This window comes from Sceloporus undulatus, chromosome 11 (assembly GCF_019175285.1).
Source record: "Sceloporus undulatus isolate JIND9_A2432 ecotype Alabama chromosome 11, SceUnd_v1.1, whole genome shotgun sequence".
In the NCBI taxonomy this organism is placed as follows: Eukaryota; Metazoa; Chordata; class Lepidosauria; order Squamata; family Phrynosomatidae; genus Sceloporus; species Sceloporus undulatus.
Window position 1 is genome coordinate 4,345,246 of NC_056532.1, and position 24,902 is coordinate 4,370,147.

A 24,902-nucleotide genomic window follows, 5' to 3' on the forward strand; every position below is an offset into this window, starting at 1 on the left:
TCCTCATCCGACTCCCCTTGAGCTGGTGGCAAATGGATACAGCAGGTGGTCTCCAACAGAGGAGGAAAGCATCTCAGTCCTGTCGCCAATGGCTCCCAACATCCCCTTCTAACATCAGCAGAATCTGGCCCCCAAACAACCAAGTTGACCTAGACCCTCCCAGGACTGATGCCCCTTCCATGCCCATGTCTCTGTAATGGGATCCTTTGGCATACACCCCAAGGAGAAGCCCCTGGAAGAGAGGCTCCCAAGGTTGATAGGATAATGCAGAAGGAAACAAGGAAACTGAATGGCATTATTAGGGGAATGTGAGGGGTGAAACTCCAGAGGGGAGGATGAATACCCGATTTGGTGGTTGTTCATCTTTCATCTTGACCCCCAGCAGCTGACACCAACCCTAGTGATGCCAATGCTGAGCTGTGCAGTTGTGCCCATCTCCTGTCTTAAAAATGTACAAACAATTTTAGTAGGTTGCGAACTGGAAAGTCGACTTCTCTGGTCTCCTTTCATCCATCACTGTAACCATGAATTGCAGAATGAGCTAGCAATGACCAACTGAACACAAAATAACCCTTCCTATGCCACCGGGTCACTGTTAACTTGGGTAAGGACTCTATAGCCCATCTACCAATATGGCAGAGGCCATGCCCACCTTGCAACGTTGGAGGTTCAGAGATGGTTCTTCTGCCTGACCTCTGCAGCTTCCATCTTGTCTCATACATCTTCATGCGGTGGACAGACGCGTCTCGGTTGGAGACAACTAAGCGGGACTTTGGCTCTTGAGGAAATCCAGCATTTGTGCTTCTTTTCCCAAGATGAAGTTAACAAAATTCCTCTCTCTGGACCATTAGAGGATCCTCGAGAGAAAGAGCAAGAAGGAAGGAGGGGGAGATGCTTTCTCGTGCCCAGGCCTTTTCTCTCTCCTGCCCGCCTGGGACTCCTGATCGGATCAGGAGTCGGGCAAGAGAGAAGGGCCGCATGCTGGAGGAATGCCAGGCTCAAAAGCCTCTTCATTTTCTCATTTCTTGTTCTTTTCTGGGGGGGAAACCCAATAACCCACAGAAATGGAGGCCGCTTGGGATCCGAAAATGTGCCAGGGGAGCAGAAATGCGAGAGGAGAGTTGCTGGGTCACAGCAAAAGCGGTGCCATCCCAAGGTATTGTGCTACCCGAGACAACGAATGGGAACCATAGGATCAGTGCAGAATTGGAAAACCCTGGCATGGGTTTGTTGTCCCACTGACATGCGCTGGAGGGTGGGAAGCATCACAGTATTAGATGCATAGTCCTGCCACTATATCTCTCATGCTTTTCCCCCAACGGCGGCTGATCAGCTGCGATAAACCTCAATAATTCTGTGTTTAGCAATCGCCGGGAATTTATTTAACGTCCTATAACGGCCGGCGATAAATCCCAATTAAATACCCAGTGGGGAAAAATTGTTTGAAGACTTGAACAAACAAGATAATAGATGCTGGTAAACCAGATAGGCTCCCTCTCCGCTTTCTTAAATGGCTGGCCTTGTTGGGAGGTAAAGGCGCTGTGGATTTTGGGGAGCCAGGGTGGCATCGCGGCTTGAGTGTCGGACTACAATTCCGGAGACCGGGGTTCAGATCTCTAGCTGGATCTCTAGCTGGCCCCAGATGCTGGAAGCTAGTTCCCTAAAACACCCCCAAATTGTGCAGGCTTTCCTTGTTGTTGTTGTTGTTGTTGTGTGCCTTCAAGTTGTTTCCAACATAAGGCAACTCTAATAGGGTTTTCTTGGCAAGTTTTGTTCCGAGGACATGAGGCTGAGAGAGTGTGTTTGGGGTGGTTTGATCTTAAACATACTATTGTCCTTCCTTTACAAAAGGCCCAATAAAGATGAAATCTGATAGACTAAGGTGATGGAGATGGGTCTAGACAGCGGCATGGATTTATGGACTCCCTGTAGAGCAGACCTTGGTCATCCAGGTGTTTCGGACCAGCTCCTAGAATCCCTGACTGTTGGACAAAGTAGCCGAGGCTTCTAGGAGTTGAAGTCCAAAACACATGAAAGACCAAAGTTTGGCAACCACTTGATACACACTTGGACTTCATAATGTACAACTATACAAATGTATCACTATATGCACAATGGAGACCCATTAGCTTTGCAAAAGATCCACTCCTGGGGAACCTAAAATTTGCCAGAACAAGTGAGTTGGTATGAATCAAGACGGCTTTTCGGGGGCACCAAGTTAAAGCAGTCGCCACAAGCGCCTGGATTTCCAAACTGAACCAGAATATCGTTGCCTCTGAGGAAGATGCCGGCAGCGGCCAAAGACCTCTGGTTGTCCTTTCTGGCCACGGCAAGCCTCATCTGGAACTGGCAGTGCCAACGGACTCAGAGGTGTTTTATGACACTGCCGAGAGGCGAGTCAAGAGTTGGCATCTGTTATTCAAGATCCGAGGGAGAAAAGAGGCCGCGTCCGGACCTTACAGGAATGCCAATGAATTTCTGAGATGCGCAAACGCCAGAGAAGGCAGGGAAAAGAGGCCGCTTGCCCAAGGAACCCAGTAGTTTGCTTTTAGGGGTGTTTTATAAGCAGGAGACTCAACCATGATGGAAGCCAAGTCTCTACCTTTGGACACTCTGAGGGCCTCCCTGGTGATCCCACGTCAAGCATGATCTTTTATTTACTGCCTTGTAGCTGCGGTGCGCCACCATGGCGGGGCCTTTGGAGACTCGTGGCGCTTTCGGATCTTATTTGTATCTGTCGCCAAACATCCGAAGCACTTCTCGCAGTAGGAACGGTGTTGTTGTTGCAAGCATTGTATTCTCATGGGTTGCGGATGGTGCCTTGCATGTCGCCAGGGCCAGGGTGGCAAACACTTTGCATCCATTTGCCTCCTCTGCTATTGCTCTGATATTACTCAGGAGGGACTGTGTTGGATGCATTAGCGCATTCGGACGTACCGCAAAGCCTTGTTGTTGTTGTTGTTGTTGGGCGCCTTCAAGTCATTTCCAAGGCAAGGGAAGGAATAGCCTGCAATAGTTAGGACACATCTGGAGTCCTGTGTTCAGCTTTAGATGCCTCTTTTTTGTCCACACTCACGGGAGTCCCGTGACCCTAAACCCACGAATGTGGAGGGATCGCTGTAGAGACATTGGAGTGGGATATAAATACAAACAGTACTAACTACTATTAGTAGTAATTTAGTGCTGAAAAAGAGAGAGAAAATGGCTTTCTCTGCCAGCTCTCTCTCTCCAGTTCTTGCTGCCAGGAATGATTTTCCCCCTCCTTCCTCTTGTTTGCAGCTTATTGAAGCTCAAGAGAGCAAAGACTGGTGAGCGATGGGGCAGCAGGTCACGGGTGCGGAGGATGGCGCAGGGTCAGGCCGATAAACTCCCTGGACATTTTGTCTTTGCAGCCGGGCTAAATGGCTTGGCTGGGTTTTGCACCTTTGAGTGGGTGTGTGTTTGTGCCGTCTTGGCTTGTTGTGGTTGTATGCCTTCAAGTTCTCTGTGACTCACGGTGACCCTAAGAGAGACCTGCAATTCCTTAGCAAGACTTATTCTGCGGAGGTTTGTGTGGCTTTCCTCTGAGGATGCGGAGAGGGTCCCCGGTCACCCGGCAGATTTCCCTAAATCTTGCCAAGAAAGGTGGCACGCTGTAGTGGTTTGAGTCTTGGGCTAGGACTTGAGAGACCTGGGTTCGAATCCCCACTCAACCCTGCCCTGGATATCCCACTCTCCAAGGGAAATCACCTTGGAATAAATCTTGTCAGGAGAAACCATGACAGCCAGTGGATCATCGGAGTCTGAGTAGTGAATTAGGGTCACCCAGTGGGTTTCCATGGCTGAGTGGAGGGGATTCGAAACCTCTTCTCCCAAAGTCCTAATCCAATGCTCAAACCACTGTACCAGATGTGGATAAGAGTGCCTCTAAGCCTGTGCAGACTTTGCTTCTCCATGGATGACTGTGCCTCTGAGCATGCTTGCTTTGTTTTGCTTCCCTTTGGGTGACGGTGCCTCTGAGCCTGAGCAGACTTGTTTTGCTTTGCTTCCCTGTGGATAGGAGTGCCTCTGAGCATGAGCAGAGTTGCATTTCCCTCCCCGTGGAGCAGCCCTGCTCTGCCTATCTGGGCTTAGGCCCAGCAGTTTCCAGGTCACAGAAGATGGATCCCACCAGCTTTACTCTCTGCTGGCACCTTTTATTTTTAGCCCTTCGGCCTGCTTCTCTGCTGTCCTCTTCCTTTGCCTCTCCCTCTATTTTGCAGCAATTGCAACCCATCCGAGACGGAGGGGAGGAAGGCCGCCCAGGCTTTTTGGGGGGGAGGCGATGATGGTTGCTGCCCCCCATCTAAGGAGACAACAACTAGGCAGGGAAGAATCAATAACTCTGCGGGGGCCGCTCTCATTTCTCTGAAGCAGCGAGGGATGAGGAACCGGGGATAAAACCTCTGCAAACCAAAGAGACAATTTGCAAACAGGATCCTCTTTAAAGCAGGCCAAAGGGAGGAAATCCCTGGGGAATTCCCATCCCTCTTTGGGAGCAGAAGGGGCTCCCAGCGGTCAACTAGTCCAGCCTTTTGCTGCAGGGATTCCCTGTCTGACGCATCCAAGGGAGGAGAAAACCTGGAACGGATTCCCTGCCCTGCTGGAAGGGAGCCCACCTGACGCTGTGGCTTCCCAGCTTTTTCTGAAGACCCTGAAATGTTATTTCTTAGGTGCGAAAGAGAACAGTGTGTGCATTTGGGCGTGTTTAAGTCACTTTCCGTGTTTGCAGGGAAAGGACGCGCTTTGTTCAGTGGACTCCTATCGGGTGCGAATCTCACCTTCATGCTTCTTTGGTGTTTGGATGGCAGAGAGGACAGCAAGTCCCTTCCCTGCCAAGGTCAGCGGCGGAGGACGTGCCGAGGGCTTTGCGGGATGCTCCCAAGCCTTTGCATCAGCAAAGAAACATGGCTTCTCAGGGAGTTGCCCACTATCACTTCCAGCTGTCAAACACATGGACAATTGTGATGATGCTTTGGGTGGGAGATTGGTTCTTCTTGACCCTGGTTTTCATCCGGTGCTTATAGGAGCTGTCCTAGAATCATAGAGTTGGGAGAGTTGGAAGAGACCCCAAGGGCCATCCAGTCCAACCCTCTTCTGCCATGCAGGAATACACCGAATCAAAGCAGCCCCAACGGATGGCCATCCAGCCTCAAAGAGAGAGACTCCTCCACTCTCCAAGGGAATATCTTCCACTGCCGAACATGGGATTTCTTCCTAATGTTGAGGTGGAATCTTTTTCCCCGTAGTTTGCATCCATTGCTCCATCTCTGGAGCAGTAGAAAAGGAGCTTCCTCTGCCTTAAATAGGCCATCCTTCCAATATTTAAACAGGGCTGTCATGTCACCCCTTAACCTCCTCTTCTCCAGACTAAACAGGCCCAGATCCTTAAGGTGCTCCTCATAGACCTTGGTGGTTTCTAGACCTTCCACCATTTTGGTCACCCTCCACCTTAGTGACTCCCAAACTCTGGTCCTCCGGGCTTTTGGACTCCAGTTCCCAGAAGCCACAGCCGTCTTGAGTTCTGGGAGCTGGAGTCCAAAAACACCTGGGAGGCCTGAGTTCGGGGATGACTGCTACATCTTGTCCACATCCTCCTTGAATTGAGGGGCCAAAGCAGAAGAGAGTGGTCCTGACCCTGCTTTCCAGATAGTAGTTTCAGCACATAGGAGAGCTCCCTTGCATGAAAGACATGGCAGCCTCTTCTGGCAGCAATGCATTCTCCCATCCAAGATATTTGGCCACCTGAGGTTGGGCATCAAATGGTGCCCATCTGTTTTGCAATGGAGGGGTGTTAGGACCTTGGAAACCGACCTAAGCACCCCGAAAGCACCATACTCTAAGCCTTTTCATGCTATGCATGTCCCACCTCTGAGCCAGAGAGTGTTGTGCCTTTGCTTGCAATGCTTGGGAATGGGCGCCAGAGGGCACCCTGCCCCTCCTAGTCTTTTCCTGGGAGGCTCCCAGGGAAGATCCTGGCAAACAGTTGAGGAAGGAAAAGGCTGGAGGTGGCAAGAAGGATGCCAGGAGCCAGATGGCATCTCTTGGTGGAGGCAATGGGTGGGTGGGGGGGCCACGGGGAGGGGGCCGAGGGAACCACTTCTGGGGCCCACCCTTGCTGGCACCTTTCCCAGATGGTTGCCCAAGGAAGGAAGCATCTTTGCAAAGGGAAATGCTCATGCCCTCCTCCAGATGATTTTGATGTGGGGGGCAAAAGCATGTGCCAGACTCAGCTCAGGTAGGAAAGGAAGGGTACTGGGAGGGACTATAACACCTAACATCCGCTAGAGGAATACTGGAAAGTGGGGTAACACCTCTTCTGGGGTTTACTTGGTTTCTTTCGAAGGGGTTTGCCATTGAGGCCGAGAGAGTGTGAGCTGCCCAGGGTCACCCAATGAAGTTCATCATGGCTGAGCAGGGATTTGAACCCTGTGCTCCTAGTCCAGTGCGTAAACCACTCTGCCACGCTGCCTTTCAGCATGGCATGGGGAAAGGTACCCTTTCCTCCAGGTGCCAGTCCTGCTTTTGGGTGCCCACTGTGTCTTGTTTCTAACTTCAAAGCAGGATCCGGGGTGCAAGGAAGAGGTACCCGGTGCCAAGGAAGCTGCCAATGCCCCTTCGAAAGAAGCCACAATGCATTTGCAAGAGCTGAGAAGCAGCGGAAGGAAGAGGGGGTGGGAGTTGTTGTTGGTCTGTTGTTGATGGTGTTGATTTCAACCCTTGTGGAGACATCTCCAAGACCCAATGTCCTCCACTGCTTTATTTATGTCCTACAAATCTAGACCTCCTTCATAGAGAGTCCCTCCATCTTGGCCTGTGCTCTCCTTCTCTTTCTTCATCCATCTTTCCCAGCATTTCCAAGGAGAGCCTTTCCTTCTCATGATGGGCCTCAGTCTTGCCATCTTCCAGGGAGGCTTCTGGCTTGATCTGACCCTGGACCCATGGCTTTGACCCCTTGGCCATCCATGGCCTCCTCCAGCCCCACATCCTCCCCAGTGCATTGATGTTCTTCCTCTCTCTCACCTCCATCCTTGGCAATAGGGCACACAATGGCTGGTGTGTGCTTCTAGCTTTTGTGCTCAGTTGGCATTGTAGGATCTTTTCGCTGGAGTTGGGGGGGGGGTCTTGCACGTGTGAATGGGGGGCAGCAGTGGCAACTCGCGTGTCCAGAAGGAGGCTGAAACTCTTGGGAAGACACGTGATGGAAGGAGGGAGGGATGGAGGGATGGAGGGAGGGAACAAAGGGAGGAGGAGGAGGAAGAGAAGAAGAAGGGAAGGAAGGGAAGGAGGAGGGTGTGGGTTCAGGGGGAGAGGAGGGGAGGCTTTGCTTGGCCCCCCAACAAGGAAGGGACCCCTTCCCCAAACCCTGGCTCTTCCTCCGGATCCGAACCCAGGGCCTCTTGGACAAAGAAGGAGACGAAGAAGAAGAAGAAAGAGAGGGAGAAGCTCGCCTTGGATCTATCTTTGCCCGGTTTCTCTCCAAGCCCCCCTTTTCCTCCTTTGAATCTCTCCTCTTTTACCTTCCTTCCTTCTCTCCAAATCCTGCTTTGGTCCCTGCAGAGGGATCCCTTGCCATCGCAGCTCCCTCGCAAGCCCTGCCTTTTGGCCATTGCAAATGCTGCTTTTGGGGCCATTGCAATCCCTCGCATCCCTTTGAAGACTCCTTTTGGAAAAGACCCCCCCCCACTTTTCCTTCCAGATTGCAAGCCCCCCAACTATAAATCCCTTGGGGTCTCTCTGGGGGGGTTCAGCCCCCCTTTTAGGAGGAGATCTGGGGGGCTTCCAGGGGTCCATACCGCTCCCTTGCCTCCCTCTTTTGGGGGGGCTGCCCTGGCTTGCTTTTGGGGCTCCCAGCTGAAGCCGGGGTCCTCCATTTGCCCGGGATTTTGCCATGGCCAGGAACCACCGCCTTGGAGCCCTCCTCGCCTTCTTCCTCTGCTGCATCTTCCTCTGCTTCGGTGAGTCAGGATCACCATTTCTTTTGGGGGGACATTTCCAGGGTCCAGAGTGTCTCTGAGCATATGCAGAAGGCCCCCTGCCCCAGGGTAGCCACCCCTTGCCTTTCGGAGGCTCTGTCTTCCCTCCTCCATCCCTTGGGTTTGGGTCTTTGGCCATGATTTCTGTGCAAAGCAAAGGAGGGAGAGGGTCCTCTGAGCATGTGCAGAGTGCAGGGGATGTGACTGAGGACTGGGGTTGGCAGCCTCAGGTTGTCTTGGGTGGGAAGAGGCTAGAGAATGGTGTCCTCCAAAGGACAAGAAATGGGTTAAGAAATGGAGGACACGCAAGGAAGATGGAGCAGGGTGACCAGGTGTCCTCCGAAGGAAGTCAAGGTGCCTCAAAATGGAGGACATGCAAGGAGCTGACCAAAGATATGCTGGGAATGTACAAAGTTCCTGCCTCTTAGCCCTGCTCAAAATGGAGGACCTTTTGGAAGGTTGGACAGAAGGGTTGAAATGGAGGACAGGTCCTGGAAAAGGAGGACATCTAATCGCCCTGAGCTAGAGGGGTATGTCAACCACAGGTTTCCTGAGCATGGGCAGAGTGCATTCCCAGCTTTGATACATTTCTGGATGATGTAAACCCCAGATGTGCTTATTATATTGGAGAAGATGTTCAGGTGATATATGGAATCCAGCCCTGGCCCCATTTCCAGGACTTGATGGGTTATGTTTTGGGGCACCCAAAATCCCTTCGCCTTTCCCTTTGAGTTTGGTCATACGTTGCATGTAACTAAATGTAATTCTGATCTTGCCATTGTGCAAAAGCTTTGCAAGGGCTGAGCAACAAACCAATTTACATTGTTGACTCCCAGGGCCTGACTTAAGACACAGCTCTCGAACCCAGGACCCGAGATTAAAAACACAAAACTGTAAACAGGTGGAGCAACTTGGTTTTGACTTTTTGCAAGGTGAAGGAAAAAGCACTGAGCATACACAGAGTGCTTTTTCCTTATGGAAAAGAGGTTTCGTGTGTTTGATGCCGTGGCTCCTAGGCTTTGTTTGTGGCACAGAGTGGGTGCCTCTGAGCATAAGCAGAGTGCATTCTTGTATTAAACCTATATATAGAACCAGGGATTCTGCATGGCTGGTTGTGTTCTTTATTGCACTGTTGCGATGGATTTTAGCTGCATTGTGTGGTTGTTGCTGTTATTATTATTAGTCCTTTTAAACTGATGTGCATTTTAACTCATATCTATACCTATACCTATATCTATGGTATATATCTTTATTTCAGCCAACAGGCCATTAGATTAACTCATATGCTTTAACTGATGTGATGCGTCTATTGATGCTTGTTGTCCATCTGTGGGGAAAGGTGGGTAAGCAGCAGTAATAGTAATAATAATAATAATAGGATGATAGAGTTGGATGAGATTCTGTGAAATGAATTGTGACCTCTGTCATTTCTCTCCCCATAAGTCCTGCTTGGGATTGAAGGCTGGATCTCAAGAACGTGGCACATGGGTCAGTTTATGGGGTTTTCACCCCTAAGAGGTAGCGATGGCCTCCCAGTCGGACCACTGAGGCCTGGGCCACTGAAGGCACTGGTGGGACTGGTGAAAAGGACTTTGCAAGAATAATACTTGCGTTTAGCTGCTTTGGGAGCCCTGCACCCGGAGGAAATATGCCTTTGAGAAAGGAAGGGAGAGCTGTGCGTTTCTGTGTTGGCGGAGTGGGTTGCGATGGATGACCCTTGGGGTTCCCTCCCAAAGCCATGGTTCCTCCTTTTATGCTCTTTCTTCCCACAGGGAATGGCACAAAGGCAGGGGTCCATCCCTCTTTGCTTCTTGTATTTGGGGATACACTGACCCTGCACCTTTTTGGTTTTGCTTAGCTCCCCATCCTCCTAATATTCCTTTCTTTGCAGAGCCAAGGGATGCCACCTCCTCCTTGTTCCGTTCTTGCAGTCCTTTCTGGTCCCCAATCCCCCGGATAAGGCACCCGTCTCCCTTGGAAGCAGAGCATGAGGGCAGGGAGTGGGAGACAGGGATGGGCGTTTGCCGTCTTTGGCGCAGAGAGATCCCACAAAGCTGAGATCACAGCCTGCCGGCCGCCTCTGGACTCTTCTCGGTTAGTCAGCACCAGGTTCAAGTCTCGCCAGCTCAAGCCCACCCGACCTGCCCACCTCCACATGTGTGCCCCCAAAACACAGATGGCACCCATCGTCTTTTAACAGCGCACTCCTCCCTGCAAACCCACTGGATGTGTTTAAAAAGGCTTCAGAAGGAAAAGATTTCCAAGGGAAGGCTCAATGGACAGGTTGCAGCAGTGAGTTGCTAAGGCACGCTTTGCACATGTTTGGAGCGACAACATCCAAAATCCACAAGACAGGGATAGCTTGTTTTGCAAGATTGTGTGTATTTGGGGTGCCCCTGGTTTCCAAAATCTGCAAAACAGGGGTCCGGATACCCCAAATGCACAAAATCCATGATGCAAGCCAAGCTCCACTGGCAAAGGTGTTAATTCATGTGTCCTAAGAGTACGAAAGCTGCACTCCAGTCCTTAGGACTGGATCGTGGCTTCCGGACTCTTAGGACGCATGCAACATTCGAATAGCATACCTCCAAAGTGACCCAAAGCAGCTTTATTTTGGCCTCTCTCTATGGGGCCAGAAGACTATTTTGAGACTGGTTCTGCACAACATTTGCAGCAGGTTTTCTTTGCGCAGGACATTGCATCTTCTGCGCAAGGAATACCATTTTTCATGTAGGAAATATTTTTCCTGCGTGGAAAACATTATCCTTTTTCCAGCACAGAAACAAACCTGTTTTTGCAGGGAAAAAACATTTTCCTGTGCTAAACCTAAAATACCTTTTTCCACGCAAAGGGGTTGTTTTGCACAGAACTGCTGCTTTCTTTGCAGGATATGCTTTTTCTTGGGCAGAAGAAGCCCCTTTTGCACAGTGCGGATTTTGTGTCTTTCGTTGTGTGTCCCTCTCTCTTCCCTGGTTCGAAGATACCTGGGTTTATCCTGGGCTGCAAGGCCAACTGAACAAACTGGGATGGATTTCGGGGTGCAATGGGGACGATGGGGAGAGCTTTCCATCTAGAAGAGTTGGCTTCCATCCCTCCTCTTCGTATCTTCTCTCTCTGCAGACCTTTGTGTGAAAAGGCCACACATCCTAAGAACAGGTTTCCAATTGTGTTTGTTGTTGTTGTGCTAGTCAGGCCTCCCCTGAAATTCTGTGTTCAGTTCTGGGGGACAGAGTTTAAGGAGGATAATAGACAAGTTAGAACAGGTTCAGAAAAGGGCAGTAAGAGGGATGCCTAGGAGGAAAGGTTGGAAGGATCTGGGTGGAGAGAAGATGGAGAAGGTGACATGGTGGTCCTCTTGGAAGATCTTAGGGGCTAACACAAGGAAGAAGGGGTAAGTTTCCTTTCTGCAGACCCAAGACCGCTCTGATAGCCTTTAGGGCTATAAATACCATGAATAAATAATGGTTTGAAGGTATAGGAAGGTAGATTTGGATGCAACATAAGAAGGAACGTCTTGATGGTAACTGCAGCAATGGAAGCAATGACCTCAAGCAGTGGTGAGGTCTTCTTCTCTGAACGCCTTCAGAAAGGGTTTGGACAGCACCCTGCCGGTGATGCTCAAGATCAGTGGGTCCTCCTGGCATTTGAGACTTCAGCTCCCAGAATTCATTTGGGCAAGCTGGCTGGGACTTCTGGGAGTTGAAGTCCAAGACGTTAGGAGAGCCAAAGGTTGAGGAGCACTGCTCTAGATTCATGGTTCCCAAACTCTGATCATCCCAGTGTTTTGGACCTCAGTTCCCAGAAGCTTCAACCAGCTTGGGCAGTAATAAGGGATCCTGGGAGCCCTAAACATTTGGAGGACCAAGGTTTGGGAACGACTGGTCTGGGAGCAGCGATTCCCAAACTCTGGCCTGCCAGGTGTTCTGGACCTTCACTCCCAGAATCCCCAGCTATTGGCCAAGATGGCTGAGACTTTGGGGAGCTGAAGTCCAAATCAGGAAGAACAGGGTTTGTGTTAAGATTCAAGGGGACTAGGCCCCTTTCTAACTAGGATTCCCAGTTTGGATGGTGGGAGGCTTTCCAAACCCATCCAAGTTCCTAGGCCTTTCCAAAACATGTCCTCCCTCTTCCTTCCTGGACACCCTTCCTCTTTGCAGTTTTCCTCTCTGTCCTGCAAACATATCCAATGATTGACCAAAGTACAATAACATCCCAAATCCACAGAACAGGGATACATGCCTTTATTGCAACCAAAGTGCACACAATACATGGATTGCATTGTGCAAACCCTGGGAGCATGGCTCTCTCTTTCTCTCTGTCTCTGTTATATTTTCCATAGCTGTCTCTTCTGATTCCACCAAGGAGCAGGGAAGGAGGTCTCATCCTGCCCCCCTTTTTCTCCCCAACCCCAGGAATGGAGGATGCCCCTCGGCAACAGCAATCTATGGAATCGCATTATAAAGTCAATTAATAATATATCACAGCGAAGCGTTAAAGGGCTCTGGATGGAAGTGGCAGTTTTTCCTCCCTGGTTCTTTGAACAAAAGGAGATGCTTCTGGGTCTCATTCTTGGTGCTGAAGTTTGCAAGTAGCTGGATTCACTTTGCTTTGTCCCCTTTTTTAGTGGATTAGGCTGGATGGCAATGGAGGAGACCTGGCTGAAAACCTGAGCTTGGTGCCAACTTCAAGGGGCACTCAGCACATTGTGCGACCATACGATTTGGTGGCAATGGCCACTAGGTTACAATGAAGGATGGGCCAAATTTGTAGGGTATAATCTTGGCTGAAACCCAGTTGTTGCCCATGATGGTCAGTGAGCCTCATGTCAGTCAGACACTGAATCCAGTCTGGGTTTGGGCTAACCACCATCAATGGGCATCCGGCTTGACTTGGACATGGGCCCTTGTGCTGTTGTGGTTGTTGCTGTTTGCCATAAAGTCGGCTTTGATTTATGGTGACCCCCGTAGATGAAAGGTTTGAGCGTTGGACTGCGACTCTGGAGATCAGGCATCCTTGTCTTAGCCATGATGCCCAGTTTAAAATTATGCCGACTGGAGGAGAAGCCTAGGTGCCAAATCTCACCTGGCCCTGGAAGCTAAGCAGGATCAGGCCTGGATGGTATCTGGATCAGGGACTGTTCAGGGAAAAGCAACAGTCCTTCCATGTGTTTTGGACTTCATTTCCCAGCATCACAGACTACATTGGCCAAGAGGACAAGGGCTTCTGGGAGCTGAAGTCCAGAGTTTGGGGATCAGTGCTTTAGGCTATAATAATCAGAGGGAGGCAATAGCAAATAGCCTGAGAAAACCCTATGAAATAAATGGGATTGCCATAAGTCAACAGGCGACATGAAGGCATGACGAACACACAGAGTAGAACTATTGAATTACGTTGGTGTTGACCAAGTACCCAAAAAGGAACCAAGTTACAAATGTCTAAGCACCCCAAGTTTGATGGCAATGGAGTTAAGAGGAAGAGTTAAATTATCCTCTGCCAATTAACCAAAGGAAAACTGCCCAAGCTTCCATATGCAAAGCCTCTTTCGACTGTGAAAACAACATTTGCTCTACCAGTAATTGATATTTCGGTTGTAGCGCGCATCACTTTTCAGAAAGAAATGGTCTGCTTCAACTGAATGTCGGCGATGCAATGTTGGTAATGCTTCCTTGCGGCATTGGATCTGGGCGTGTTTAGTGCTTTACTGTGAGTCTGGCCGGTTACATTTCAGCGTATTAATTCTGGGTTGGAAAGCGTTAGTAGATGGTACACGTCCTTTTAAAGTCTGTTTCTCAAATGTGAGATCCGTTGTGTTTTTAATGATGCCAAAAAGGAGACTTCTGCTCTGAGGTTGGTAAGATACAACATTTGCTGTCTTTACTCAACGGTGAGAATGTCTTACTGTTTTAATTCTGGAAATGTATGGAAAGAGATCTTGCAGCACCTTTGAGACTAACTGGAAGAAGTTGGTAGCATGAGCTTTTACAGACTTGCATATATCTGAAAATACGGTTTGCAATTGTTAATTGACTTTGACTTATAGGGATCCTATGAGTTGACTAAGAGGCCTCCAAGAGACCTGACCATCAACTCCTCTGCTCAGGTCTTGCAAATTCAGGGCAGATATTAGGGCTTCCATGGTTAAATCCGTCCACCATTAGCATGGTCTGCTTCTTTTCCTCCTGCCTTCTACCTTACCAGACATTGCTGCCTTTCCTAATAAATCGTATCTCACAAATCTTTCCTAATGTTCCCATGAGATGTCCAAAGTACGACAGCCTCAGCATAGTCGTTTGTGCTTCTGGAGACACTCCAAGATAGATTTGTTCCTGTCCTGTGCCATCAAGTTGGCATCAATTAATGCCAACCCTCTGGATGAGAGACCTTTGAAAGATCCTGTTGCTGTTAAATCAGGTCTTGCAAGCTCAGGGCAGCACTCCTTGACCAAACCCATCCACCTTGCACTTGAACTCGCCCTAAAAGCCAAGGTGAGTAAACCGAAGCTCTTGTACTTTGGACGTCTCATGAGATGTCTTCATTCTTTGGAAGAGACAATAATGGAAAAGATGGTGAGAAAGAAGGGAGACCTTGTTGCGGGTGAATAACAGGCATGGTCCTTTCCCTAGATATGCCTTACATTACATTAGGTTCCAAAATGTCCTCCCTCTGGAGCAGGACTAAGAAGCACCTGTGTCTATTTCTATGAGTGTTTTGAGCTTTTGAGTGGGTCCTGTCCTCCGTTTCTCCCGAAGGGCCTACATTTTGCGGTGCCTTGTCTTCCTTTGCACTTAGGACATCCGGTCACTTTGCTAAAAGGGTGTCAAAGAGGTCTCTCATTTCTAGGGCCAGGCTTGGTTTCCTCTAGGACCCCTTGATTTGTCTTTTTAGTGGCCCACGCAACTCCATCTCCAGCACAATATTTGAACGGTGCTCATTCTCTTCCTACCAGCTTACTTCATATTTCTTTGCTTGTATGCGGAAACTGAGAATACGATGAAGGTATGGACCGTCCTGACCTTGGTATTCAGTGAGATAGTTGCAAAACATAGTGAGCTTATGTGAATTATAATGTATAAATGGTTATCCTTTGTCAATACCTTTTGAATTCCCCATTCCTTTTGTTTTGTGTTGGTGCTCTCCCTTCCTTGTTCCTTTCCTTTGTAATTATACTGTCTAAAAGATCCATTTATTCTCTCCTTCCCATTCTCTGCAACATGTGCATTGGAGAAAAACTTACCAAGTTCCCATGGATTCAATGACTGGAAACCCCGCTGAGCTTCCACAATGGCATGATTGGCTTTTATGCACGCAGTTGCATTTGTTATCTCAGGGTCTTGCAAAGACGGCATCCCATTCAGGGTTGTGCATGCTGTTTTATGCCAGCGTTAAGCCTCCCAGAAGCGGTTGGCATACCTTTGGTCCTTTGTGGTTATGCAAGTGCACAATTGTACCATCGGAGGCTCCATCCACACTGCAGAGTTAATCCAGCTTGACACCGCTTTAAGTGTAACGCTGTGGGATTTGTAGTTTTGTGGACGACTTAGCCTTCTTTGTCGGAGAGCTCTAGCGCCACAACAAAGTGCAAAGTTATTCCTGCAGTGCGGATGCAGCCTGCGTTGTGTCTCCTACCATTCCTGGGCTAGTAATAGAGATTCCTAGTAATCCCTATCCAATTAAAAGAGTTTTAATTAATTCTGATTATTCTCTTGCAATGATACCGCCGTGAGGGATCCAGTCTTTCCATTCAGTTTTGGCAACAAAACCAGGAGGATTATGTTCATCGTTGGCACATGTTTGAGTCTGGAGCATGGCAGCTTTCTCAGATATCGCCCTGGAATCTGGCGGAGGGAAAAAGAAGAAGGAGCTCCGTTGCTTTACTTATTCATTTGCAAACATTTCTTAAAGTACTTTAGGTGTGAACATTTCAAAACGGCGTCCAACAATAGCAATTTCCTTGGCAAAATTGTTGGCGTCCTTGCGCTTGTGTGCAGAGGGATGTGCGCCTGTTTGAGCTGGTGGTTGCTTGTTCTGGTTGTTGTGGTTGTTGTTGTTGGGTGCAACTCTTGTGGGGTTCTTGGCAAGACTTATTCTGAGGAGGCTCACAAGACGTCAGCATGGAAGGCATTTTGGTCACACTTGTTGCGTCGGTGCATGGTTGCCACATCACTCGTACTCCGTGCAAATTTGTGGTTCTCTTGCACCTTGTACCCTGGATTTTCTCTTTCTCCAGAGAAGGAATTCTAGAAGTAACCAATTTCAGCTGTTGCGCATTGAGTTCACAGAGTTGGAAGAGTCCCCCAAAGTTATTGAGCCCAACCTTCTGCCATTACAGGAATCTACATCCCTGAGAGTTGGCCATCCAACCAACCTTCCAGCAAAGGAGAACCTTGGTGCTTCCCAGGTCAGTAGGATGGAGAGTCCGTTCCAGGTTGGAAACCTCCTTTCAATCCAGGCAAACCCTGGAATGGATTTACTGCCCCGCCGACCAGGGAGACCCCAGTCATGGAGTCCACCAGCCTTGCGAGGTGGTCTTTTTGGCTTTCCACTATTAAACAGCTCTTACCATTGGGAAGCGCAACTGAACGTTTAACAAGACTCTCTTTCCTTTCTGCTTCATATCTCTTGGTCCCGAACCTCTTGAGCCGCAGAATTCAAGCTCTCTCTTGGCATGTGACGGCCGCTCTTGAAATCTTTGAAGAGGACTCTAAATTGCCGGCTCCTCGCGATGCGCAACTGTGTGCCCATTATGCGCCCCTACCATCTTGTTGCAAAGTGCTCTGTTTTCCTACAGGGAGACTTCAGGGATTGCAGGGTGGGTGGGTTTGTAAGGAAGGAAGGAAGGAGGACGGTGGGGGTTTGCTTTTCCTTTTTTCCTCCCTTCCCTGGAAATCCACCTCTTTGTCTCTCTTGTGCAACTCCAAAGGTTTTGCTCCAGGGCTCTTAGCACTGAATCAATGCAACATCCTCTCTTCTCTTTCTGTGGAGCTGGGTTGACAAGCTGCGAACTCGCTCATGTTTTTTTATGATATTGGATGGGGAAGATTCATGCTGTGTGTATATGTGTGCGCATATAAGACCTCTCACTTTCTCTGGGTGTCTCTGCATTGCAGGAATAATCCAGGTTGGCACCGCTTTAACTGCCATGGAATCCTAGGCTTTGTAGCCACAGAACAACAGCAGCCTTTGCATGCACTTCTCCAGAGGTTTGGTGCCATTGTTTTGGGTGGAAAATAACCCAAAGTAGGTTTTTTTGTGGGCCAACCGAGCCTCTCTCTCAGAGTCCATAGCCTTGGGGGCAACCACCGAAAAGGCCTGCTGCCCAAAAAGATGTCTGTGGGGGTGGTGGGACTGAGATAATCTCCCATCTAGGGAGATGCAGCCTTTCCAAGGGTCTGGACCCATGCCATCTCTCTGGCTCGCCTCTCGCTCTCATAACCGTCGTCTCCTCCACCCGCCTTCTGCTTCTCCATCAGGCAGATCAACCTTCTTCCATCCAGCCAAGGGCATGTCCGCTCTTCTTTGCCAGCTGAACCGGTGCCCGGCGTGGCATTCCCCGATGAAACGGAGGAGGACACGGTCGCCCCAGGGAGCTGCCAACCAGTGCCGCGGACGGTGGGAGGAAATCTCCCATCCTGCCCCACTGTCTGCCCCAGCCTTTGCCCTTTGAGAGAGAGCCAGTGTTCACCCACGGCTCTCCTGTGCCAAGGCCTACTCCGTAGGGAACCCATAAGGAAGGGCAGGCTTGCAAGCTGCCTGAAGTCCTTGCCCCGCTGTGGTGAGGAAATCCCTGCTCACGTCTTCCTTAAGAGCCGGGTTTTTTTCTATCCCAAAAAGCTGGCACGATCTCCGAAAAGCAATTTCACCCAGGCTGGGATGGCATCTGTTCTGGCGTGGCCGTTCTGCAGGGGGAAAGTTCACCTTCGTGCCAGAGAGAGGCTCAGATGGCGGAAGGAGGAGGTTTCCTCCAGGAAACTCAAATTGGGAGTAGAGAGCGGAGGGGAAAACAACACCAGAGGCCCCAAAGTCCTTCTCCCCGAACTACCAATCCCAGGATCCCATCGGTGGTAGACTAAGCAGGGACACTGGGAACATGGGAGTTTCATTCCTGGCTTCGAAAGGATCTTTCCAAGGGACAGGCTCTGCACTTTGGATAGCCCTGAAGTATAACCCAGAGCAGATTGACGGTTGCCCTTTATGTGGACCTGGGCAATCTGCCATTACAGCCGCCCAGTTAATCCCCATTTACTGGCCTGTAACACACCAGTGGTGTCTGGTGGCTCAACCTCAGCAGGGCGGCAAATCCACTCCTGGTTTTGGAAAGCTTTCAAATAGCTCTCCAAGGTTCTGGAAGACACTTTGGACACCTCCTCGGATGCCTCCTTTCTACCTGGAGTGGATTCGCCACCCTCTGCTGCCGCTGCGACGCACACCTTGTGTCCGCTTTGGGTTGCGATCCGCCTTGTTTGCATGCAATTCAGGATGAAGGGAAGGAAAGGCCAAAGGTGTGGGAGAGAGAGAAAGAGATGCATTTCCCGACAGATTGCTCCCACAAATAACCTCCCTGCAATTGCCTCCCTCCAGGCACTAAATCAGCTCCCCCTTGCATCTTCCCTTCCGACACACACACAACACACACAGTTTCCATCCCAGGTACACAAAAGAGCTCCAGGGGGCTGGCAGCCATGGAAAAAAGTGGGCAGAGGTAATATTTTAACGTCTCTCTTGGAAACATGGTGAAATACAGTCCTGGAAATCTCATCAGAGGAAAGGGGTCCCTGGCAGAACGCCCGGCCTTTATGAGCCTCCTTCCCTGGAGGAAGATGACAGGTCAGTCTATTTGTCTACCTACCCGGCTGCCTTGTCACTTAAGCACAACTACAACAGGGAGGAGAGAGATTGGGGGATGACATGTTAGGCATCACCAGCTGCTCAGCTCCTTTTCACCAACCATCTAGGAAAGAGAAGGTGCATCCCCTCCTCTCTCTTGTATTGCAAGGCATGAGCATTGGACTGCAACTCTGGAGACAAGGGTTCGAATCCCCGCTTGACCATGAGGACCTGCCCGGTGACCTTAGGTGAGTCACACTCTCTCAACCACAGAGGATGGCAATGGCAAACCCCCTCTGAACAAATCTGGCTAACAAAACCCCATTGCCATCCTCTGCTGCAACATCCGCATTCTTAACCCGATGTCTCCCTGGAGTTGATTTTGCTCCAACAGATGAAGGAGAAGGAAGCTGGTGGACTTTGTGGCCCACCAACAACGCTTGAGACAGTACCTCCTTTGCAATGGTTGCTCAGAGTCCCTTTCAGGGGGACTACAACTCCCATGAGCCCCTATTGAAACCCAAGGACGTTTCCATGGTTGAGCAGATTTCAGCTGGGAATCTGGAAAGATCTCTTGAGATGCAAACCTTGGCATCCAACCCTCCTCTTTTCTCCCTGGAGAAGCCTGTATTCTCAATGCAATAGTCCTGGGTTTTCCCCATGGGAAGAAAAATGTTGATTTTCTCCCTTCTGCTCAGAGCGTCATTCCTTCCCCAGAGATACGGGGAGCATATATGGATACATTTGTTGGATGTGGCTCCCAGAAAATAGGGTGGGCTTCTCTCCAGAGGACCAACCCTGCTTCCATCATTCAGCCGACTATATTCCTTGCAAAATCCATTCTGTGTTGCTGGTGTCTTGAGGCTACAAATAATTGGGGTTTGTCAGCAGTAGCACCCAACTGGGGAATCCAACAAGCCTTTCTGGGTTTGGCGGTCAAGACTGTCCTTTCAGTTGGCCTTTGGTTGCATGCTAAGCAGGGTCAGCCCTGGTTAGTGTTTGGATAGGAGACTGCCAACAAACGCCATAGGCTCTATTTCAGAGGGAGGGACTGGCAAAGCTATTCCAGTCCTTTTGCCTAAGAAGACCGTAGGAAAAACCCATGGGGTCACTATAAAGCGACAGGTGACTTGAAGGCGCACCAACCCACCCACAGTTTGCTGTGGGATGTTTGCAGAAATGTTCCCAAGGCAAAACCTCTAGGCTTTCCTCTCTTGGAGAGCTTTTCTCTTGCCACCTTTCCCTTTCCGTTCTCTGCATGAGTGGATCTAAAGTCAATTTTGCTAACTTGCAAGATTATTTTTTCCCCCGGCAGAGTGCCTGGTGATGCTTCAGGTTCTCCGCACTCCAGAGCAGGGCTGTCTCTCCGTCTCCGTGGGGCGTTTGATCCGAGGCTTATTAGCGGAGTTGTCGGACTCCAGTTCCCTGCTGGTTCCGGCAATGAGACGCCTCTCACTCTTCCTCCTCATCCCTGGGAGATCTCAGGAGGAGGAACATGAGAGTGAGTAGTGCTCAACTCACACCTCTGAGGCCCTCCCAGGGCTTTGGACTCGATTCTTCCCTTCGGTTAACCAGGGGTTAGTCAAAGGGTTGGTGGTTGCAGTGAGTCTGCTCTTTCAACCCAAACCAGTGGTGTTCCAGGGCGTTCTCCTCTACAGCTCCCAGAACTCCTGACCCTTGGCCAATCTGGCTGGGGATTCTGGGAATGGAGGTCCAAAACACCCAGAGGACCAAAGTTTGGGAAGCGCTGTTTTGGACTTTCAAGGAGCCCTGGCCCATTGCAGAATAACAACCACCAACTCAGGATAGGACCTAGCGGGATCCTGAATCCAGTCTTCCAGGTGATTTGGACTTCAGCTCCCAGAAGCCTCAGCTGTCTTGGCCAATAGCTGGGGATTCTGGGAGCCCCAAAGTCCCAAACACCTGGAAGGCCAAAGTTTGGGAAGAGTGGCTTCTAGACTGCAAAGGACCTATCCAAGGTGGGAAGCCTGTCCACTGCAATAAGTTCCTCCAGAGATCCCTTCCAAACTGGCTAAGTGCCTTGGACAGCTCCTTTAACGTCTGCAACGAAACCTGGAGCAGATTCCCCGTCCCACCGACATGAGGCTCACTGGCCGCCAGTGCAAAATGGTTATGTCTTGCCCCAAAAACCCACATATGGTTATGTCTTGGTTTAATCGAATCCTCCTCTGTCCCTAAAGCTTCGGTTACCGAAGCCGAGACGGCTGCCTTTCCCTCGCTAAAGGGAAACCCCATTTCCAGATTTCCGTTGTCGTTATTTTTGCTGTTTCCTTAATGAAAGGGAGACCGTTAATATATCTCTTTCCCCGGCTTCGCTCGCCATTGCATCCTATTTACCAGGTGTTTCCATTTTTATATAAGTGCCGAGGCTGCCTTTTGGGTTTGGATTTTGAACAGCCTTATTAAAAAGGCCTTGCCTTACGATTCCCAGCCTCTTGCTCTGGAGATGATTTGTGCAAATGGTCCTAAGCCGCTTGCAAATAAAGCCCTCGCCTCTTTCGCTCTTCCTTTTTCATTTTTGCTGGAGGTTCTTATTTCCCCCCATTTGCCGGGTGTTTTTGTTTTCATTTAATGCATCGCTTCTCCCCGGTTTCTCTCCCCCACCTCCGGCTTTATTAGCAATTTGTAATAAAACAGTGCTCTGAGCACCAGCAGGGGCCCAGGAGCATGAAGCGCAACTGGGGGAATTGAAGCACAACCGCTGTTGTGTTTTTTATAGTTCAGACCGCCTGCCGGAGCGTGGCACAAGAGCTGTCCTGAAGGCTTGGGCTGCTGCGGCCGCGGCGAGCGAAAACAATGAATGGCGGCACGGCGCATGTGTGCCTCTGAGCTCTCCAGGCGAAAGATGATGCCTCGATGTGGCATGTTTGGCCATGCAGGCCGTTGGAGTTACTATGGGGCAGATGGGGTGATGGCGCAGAAGAGCCATAGCTATTCCAACTTCTAGAGGAAGAGAGATTGCATGCGAAACGCGACAACTGTGAGCACAAGATAGTCTTTATTCATTTCTTTATTGAATGTATACCCCGCCTTTCTCTGCAGATGGGATCCAAGGTGTCTTCTGTTGTTGTTGTTGTTGTTGATGAGTGCTTTCAAGTTGTTTCCAACTTATGGCAACCGTAGGCTCTGTCATGGGGATATCTTGCAGGAGTTGTTTCGAGAAGGTTTGCCATTGCCTACAGCAACTAAAGTGGTGTCAAACTGCATTATTTCTGCAGTGTAGATGCTCCTGTTGTTGCATGCATTCAACTTGTATCTAAGTTAGGTAGCAATATTGTTTTTAAAAATGGCGCAAACATGTTTAAAACATGCTTACAGTGGGCCTTCCGCATTAGTTAGGGGCTCAGGACCCCCATGAAAGTGGAAAAAGCGCCAATAACCCCCCCCCCTGTTTTTCCTACATGAGAGAACACCTCTCTAGGCATCTCCAGGTCTTTCAATGCACCTCCATGGTCAACATCCGCCAGAGGCTGACCATAGAATCATAGGACCAACAAATGCCTAGAGAAGTGTTTAATCTCTCTGTCTTCCAGCGTGATTCTATGGTCAGGTTCCAGCAGAGTCGCACCGGAGGACCTAGAGATTCCTAGAGAGAACATAGTAATGAAACCCATGAATCATCAAATCTGCAAAAGAATAATCTCATCCCTTTTTAGGTCCCTTTTTGGGGTCTAGATAGGCGTCTTCCTGGATGTCTAGAGCAGCCGAGGGCCAGAGAAACAGCCTCGATGGGCCACATCAGGCCCACATTTGGCCCTCCTCAGACTTATGGGGAGAAGAGGAGAGCATTGAGCATGAACTCTGTCATCTTTGACCAAGGCAGGAGTTCTCAGCATCTCCTCCAAAGCCCAGTTCCCTGGAATCGTCTCTTTGGCCCAAGGGAATTGCAGATGCCCAAAGGCGATGCTATATGGGATGACAACTGGCATCTCACGCAAGCCACAGAAGGGCCTTGGCTTGAGCAGAGAAGACACAAAGATTGAGTGGCGCATTCCAACCCCAGGGCTTGCTCCTTGAATTGGAGACCCCTCATTGCTAGCCCCCTGACTAGAGTAAATCTACTCAGTCCACTGGATATACCTATGTGTTGGCGTACATCTTAGTGGTAGTTTCAGTTAAGGAAAGCCCACTGACTGTATCAGTGGGATTTTCCTATGTGTTGCCCATCCATTCAGTTTAAATCCTGTTGCTAGTCCTGGGGAGAGTAGATCCATGTGTTGAGCTCATTCCTATTAGTAATCCAAATTAGGGTCGATCCATTGAATTAGTGGGATTTACCTACCCAACTAGGAAGGTCCCATTGAATCAATGAGAGATAACAATGTGTTGGGCTAAATCCGATCACTAATCCCAACTAGGATAGATCCCTTGAAACAATGGGATTTACCCATGGGTTGGTCTTGCACCCAACCATTGGCTGAGTAGTTCCACTCTAGTTGGGACACATAGGATCCAGGCCTCCCATTAATAGCAGAGAGTGGTGTTGAGAGATACCTAGAAAGGAGCAGAGCTTGGACAAGTTACTTTTTCAGGCTACCGCTCCCTCCAGCACCTGGTATGGCCAGAGTTACAGGCCAAAGAGTAACCCTTCCAAGCTCTAGGAAGGGTTTCAGGTGACTCAGTTTCTCCTTCATTGGTTGAGCTATCTCCATGTCCAATTTAAATCGCAGAAGCCATAAACCTGGCTGGGTACCTTCCAGGAATCCATGGGGCTCATTTTTGCCACACGCTGCTCCTTCTTGGCGTGATGTTTGGAAACTGTGAAGCAGAAGTGAGAAAGGCACCTCTTTTTGGTGCTCACCTCTCACTCCTGGCATCGCCCGCCATCCGGATTCGCCGCCGAGGAGGACACCGACGCCACGCGACGTGGAGCGTGTGGTCCTTCCCGGCTCTGATTCATCTGGCATTCAGAGGCAGTGCTCTGCCCATCCCGCCCATGCGTCCGCTCACCTCTCCCGGCGTCTTGCTGGAAGGTAATTATTACATTTGTAACAATTATTCACCTAATTGAGTCCCAATTACGGAGGAGGTTTCCTGAACATCAAAGGCAGCCTTTTGCTGTGTTGTCCCTTTTATCTCACTTGTGGCTGGCAGGCGCCTTCTTGTCAGGGTGGGATTTTTCAAACCTTCCCAAAGGGTCCCGAGAGGGTTTCTTTTTATCCTGGTTTTGGATACAAAGCCTTTGCCCTGAGCACAACCGCAAAGGGTCTGGTACATACCCAGGACTACTGACCCAACCGTTGGGATGAGTGAGGCGGTGGCTTCAGGCAGCAAATGCTGGTTGTCTGCTGGAATCCCATGGAGGAGAGCCTCCTTTTGTTATTAACTGTCAGCAGGATGACTTTAACTTATGGCCACCTTATGAACAATTGATCTCCAAGTCTAGCACAAATCTACTCTCCAAATCACTAAACACTTGCAAGGAGAAAGCAGCACAACAGGGAACAAGGTCTGTGTTGTGTTTCTTTATGCATACTTAACTGTGTAGCAGTGGTGCTATGCGACTCTCTTAGTGAATTGCAAACGTGTCTCCGGCTACCGAGCAGAATGTCTTGATGTGCGTTGGCAGTCCACGTCCAGTGTCTCAGTGTGTCTTGGGAGTGCATAGTGTGCAGTGGTACCTAATTTGTTGTGCATTATCTCTGTTGTCAGTCCCATTGTGTAAAAGGCCTGTCGTGCCTCAGTCCTGTTGTGCATCAGTTCCATTGTGCATTTGCCCTCTCGTGCAAAGATTTCAATGTGCCGTGTTCCTGTGGTGCATTGGTTCCATTGTGCAAAGGTTGTGTTCTCCATTAGTTCCCTCGTGTATCAGTTTCATTGTGCATCTGTCTTGTGCGTCGGCCCCATTGTGCAAAGGTCACATGCATTGGTCCTGTTGTGCATCAGTTCTGTTGTGCAAAGATCTCATTGTGCATCAGATCCATTGTGCATCAGTCTCTATTGTGCATCAGTGCCAATGCATGATGGCCACTTTGCTGGTTCTCTTGTGTAGTAACATCATGACAGCTGAATGCGGATGTAGTGCAATTTCTCGATTCTGTTTCCCACAGAGGTGCATCCACT

The 24,902-nt window shown here is 49.7% G+C and overlaps 1 protein-coding gene across 1 annotated transcript in view; it reads left to right on the forward strand.

Annotated features, from left to right (window-relative positions):
- Positions 1-7,304: 7,304 nt before the first annotated feature.
- Positions 7,305-24,902, forward strand: part of TMEM132E (transmembrane protein 132E) — a 58,154-nt gene continuing 40,556 nt past the window's right edge. Inside the window, exon 1 of the mRNA XM_042442677.1 lies at positions 7,305-7,976. Within this exon, the coding sequence (XP_042298611.1) occupies positions 7,910-7,976 (67 nt within the window). The 5' untranslated portion in view covers positions 7,305-7,909. The remainder of the gene's footprint in view (positions 7,977-24,902) is intronic.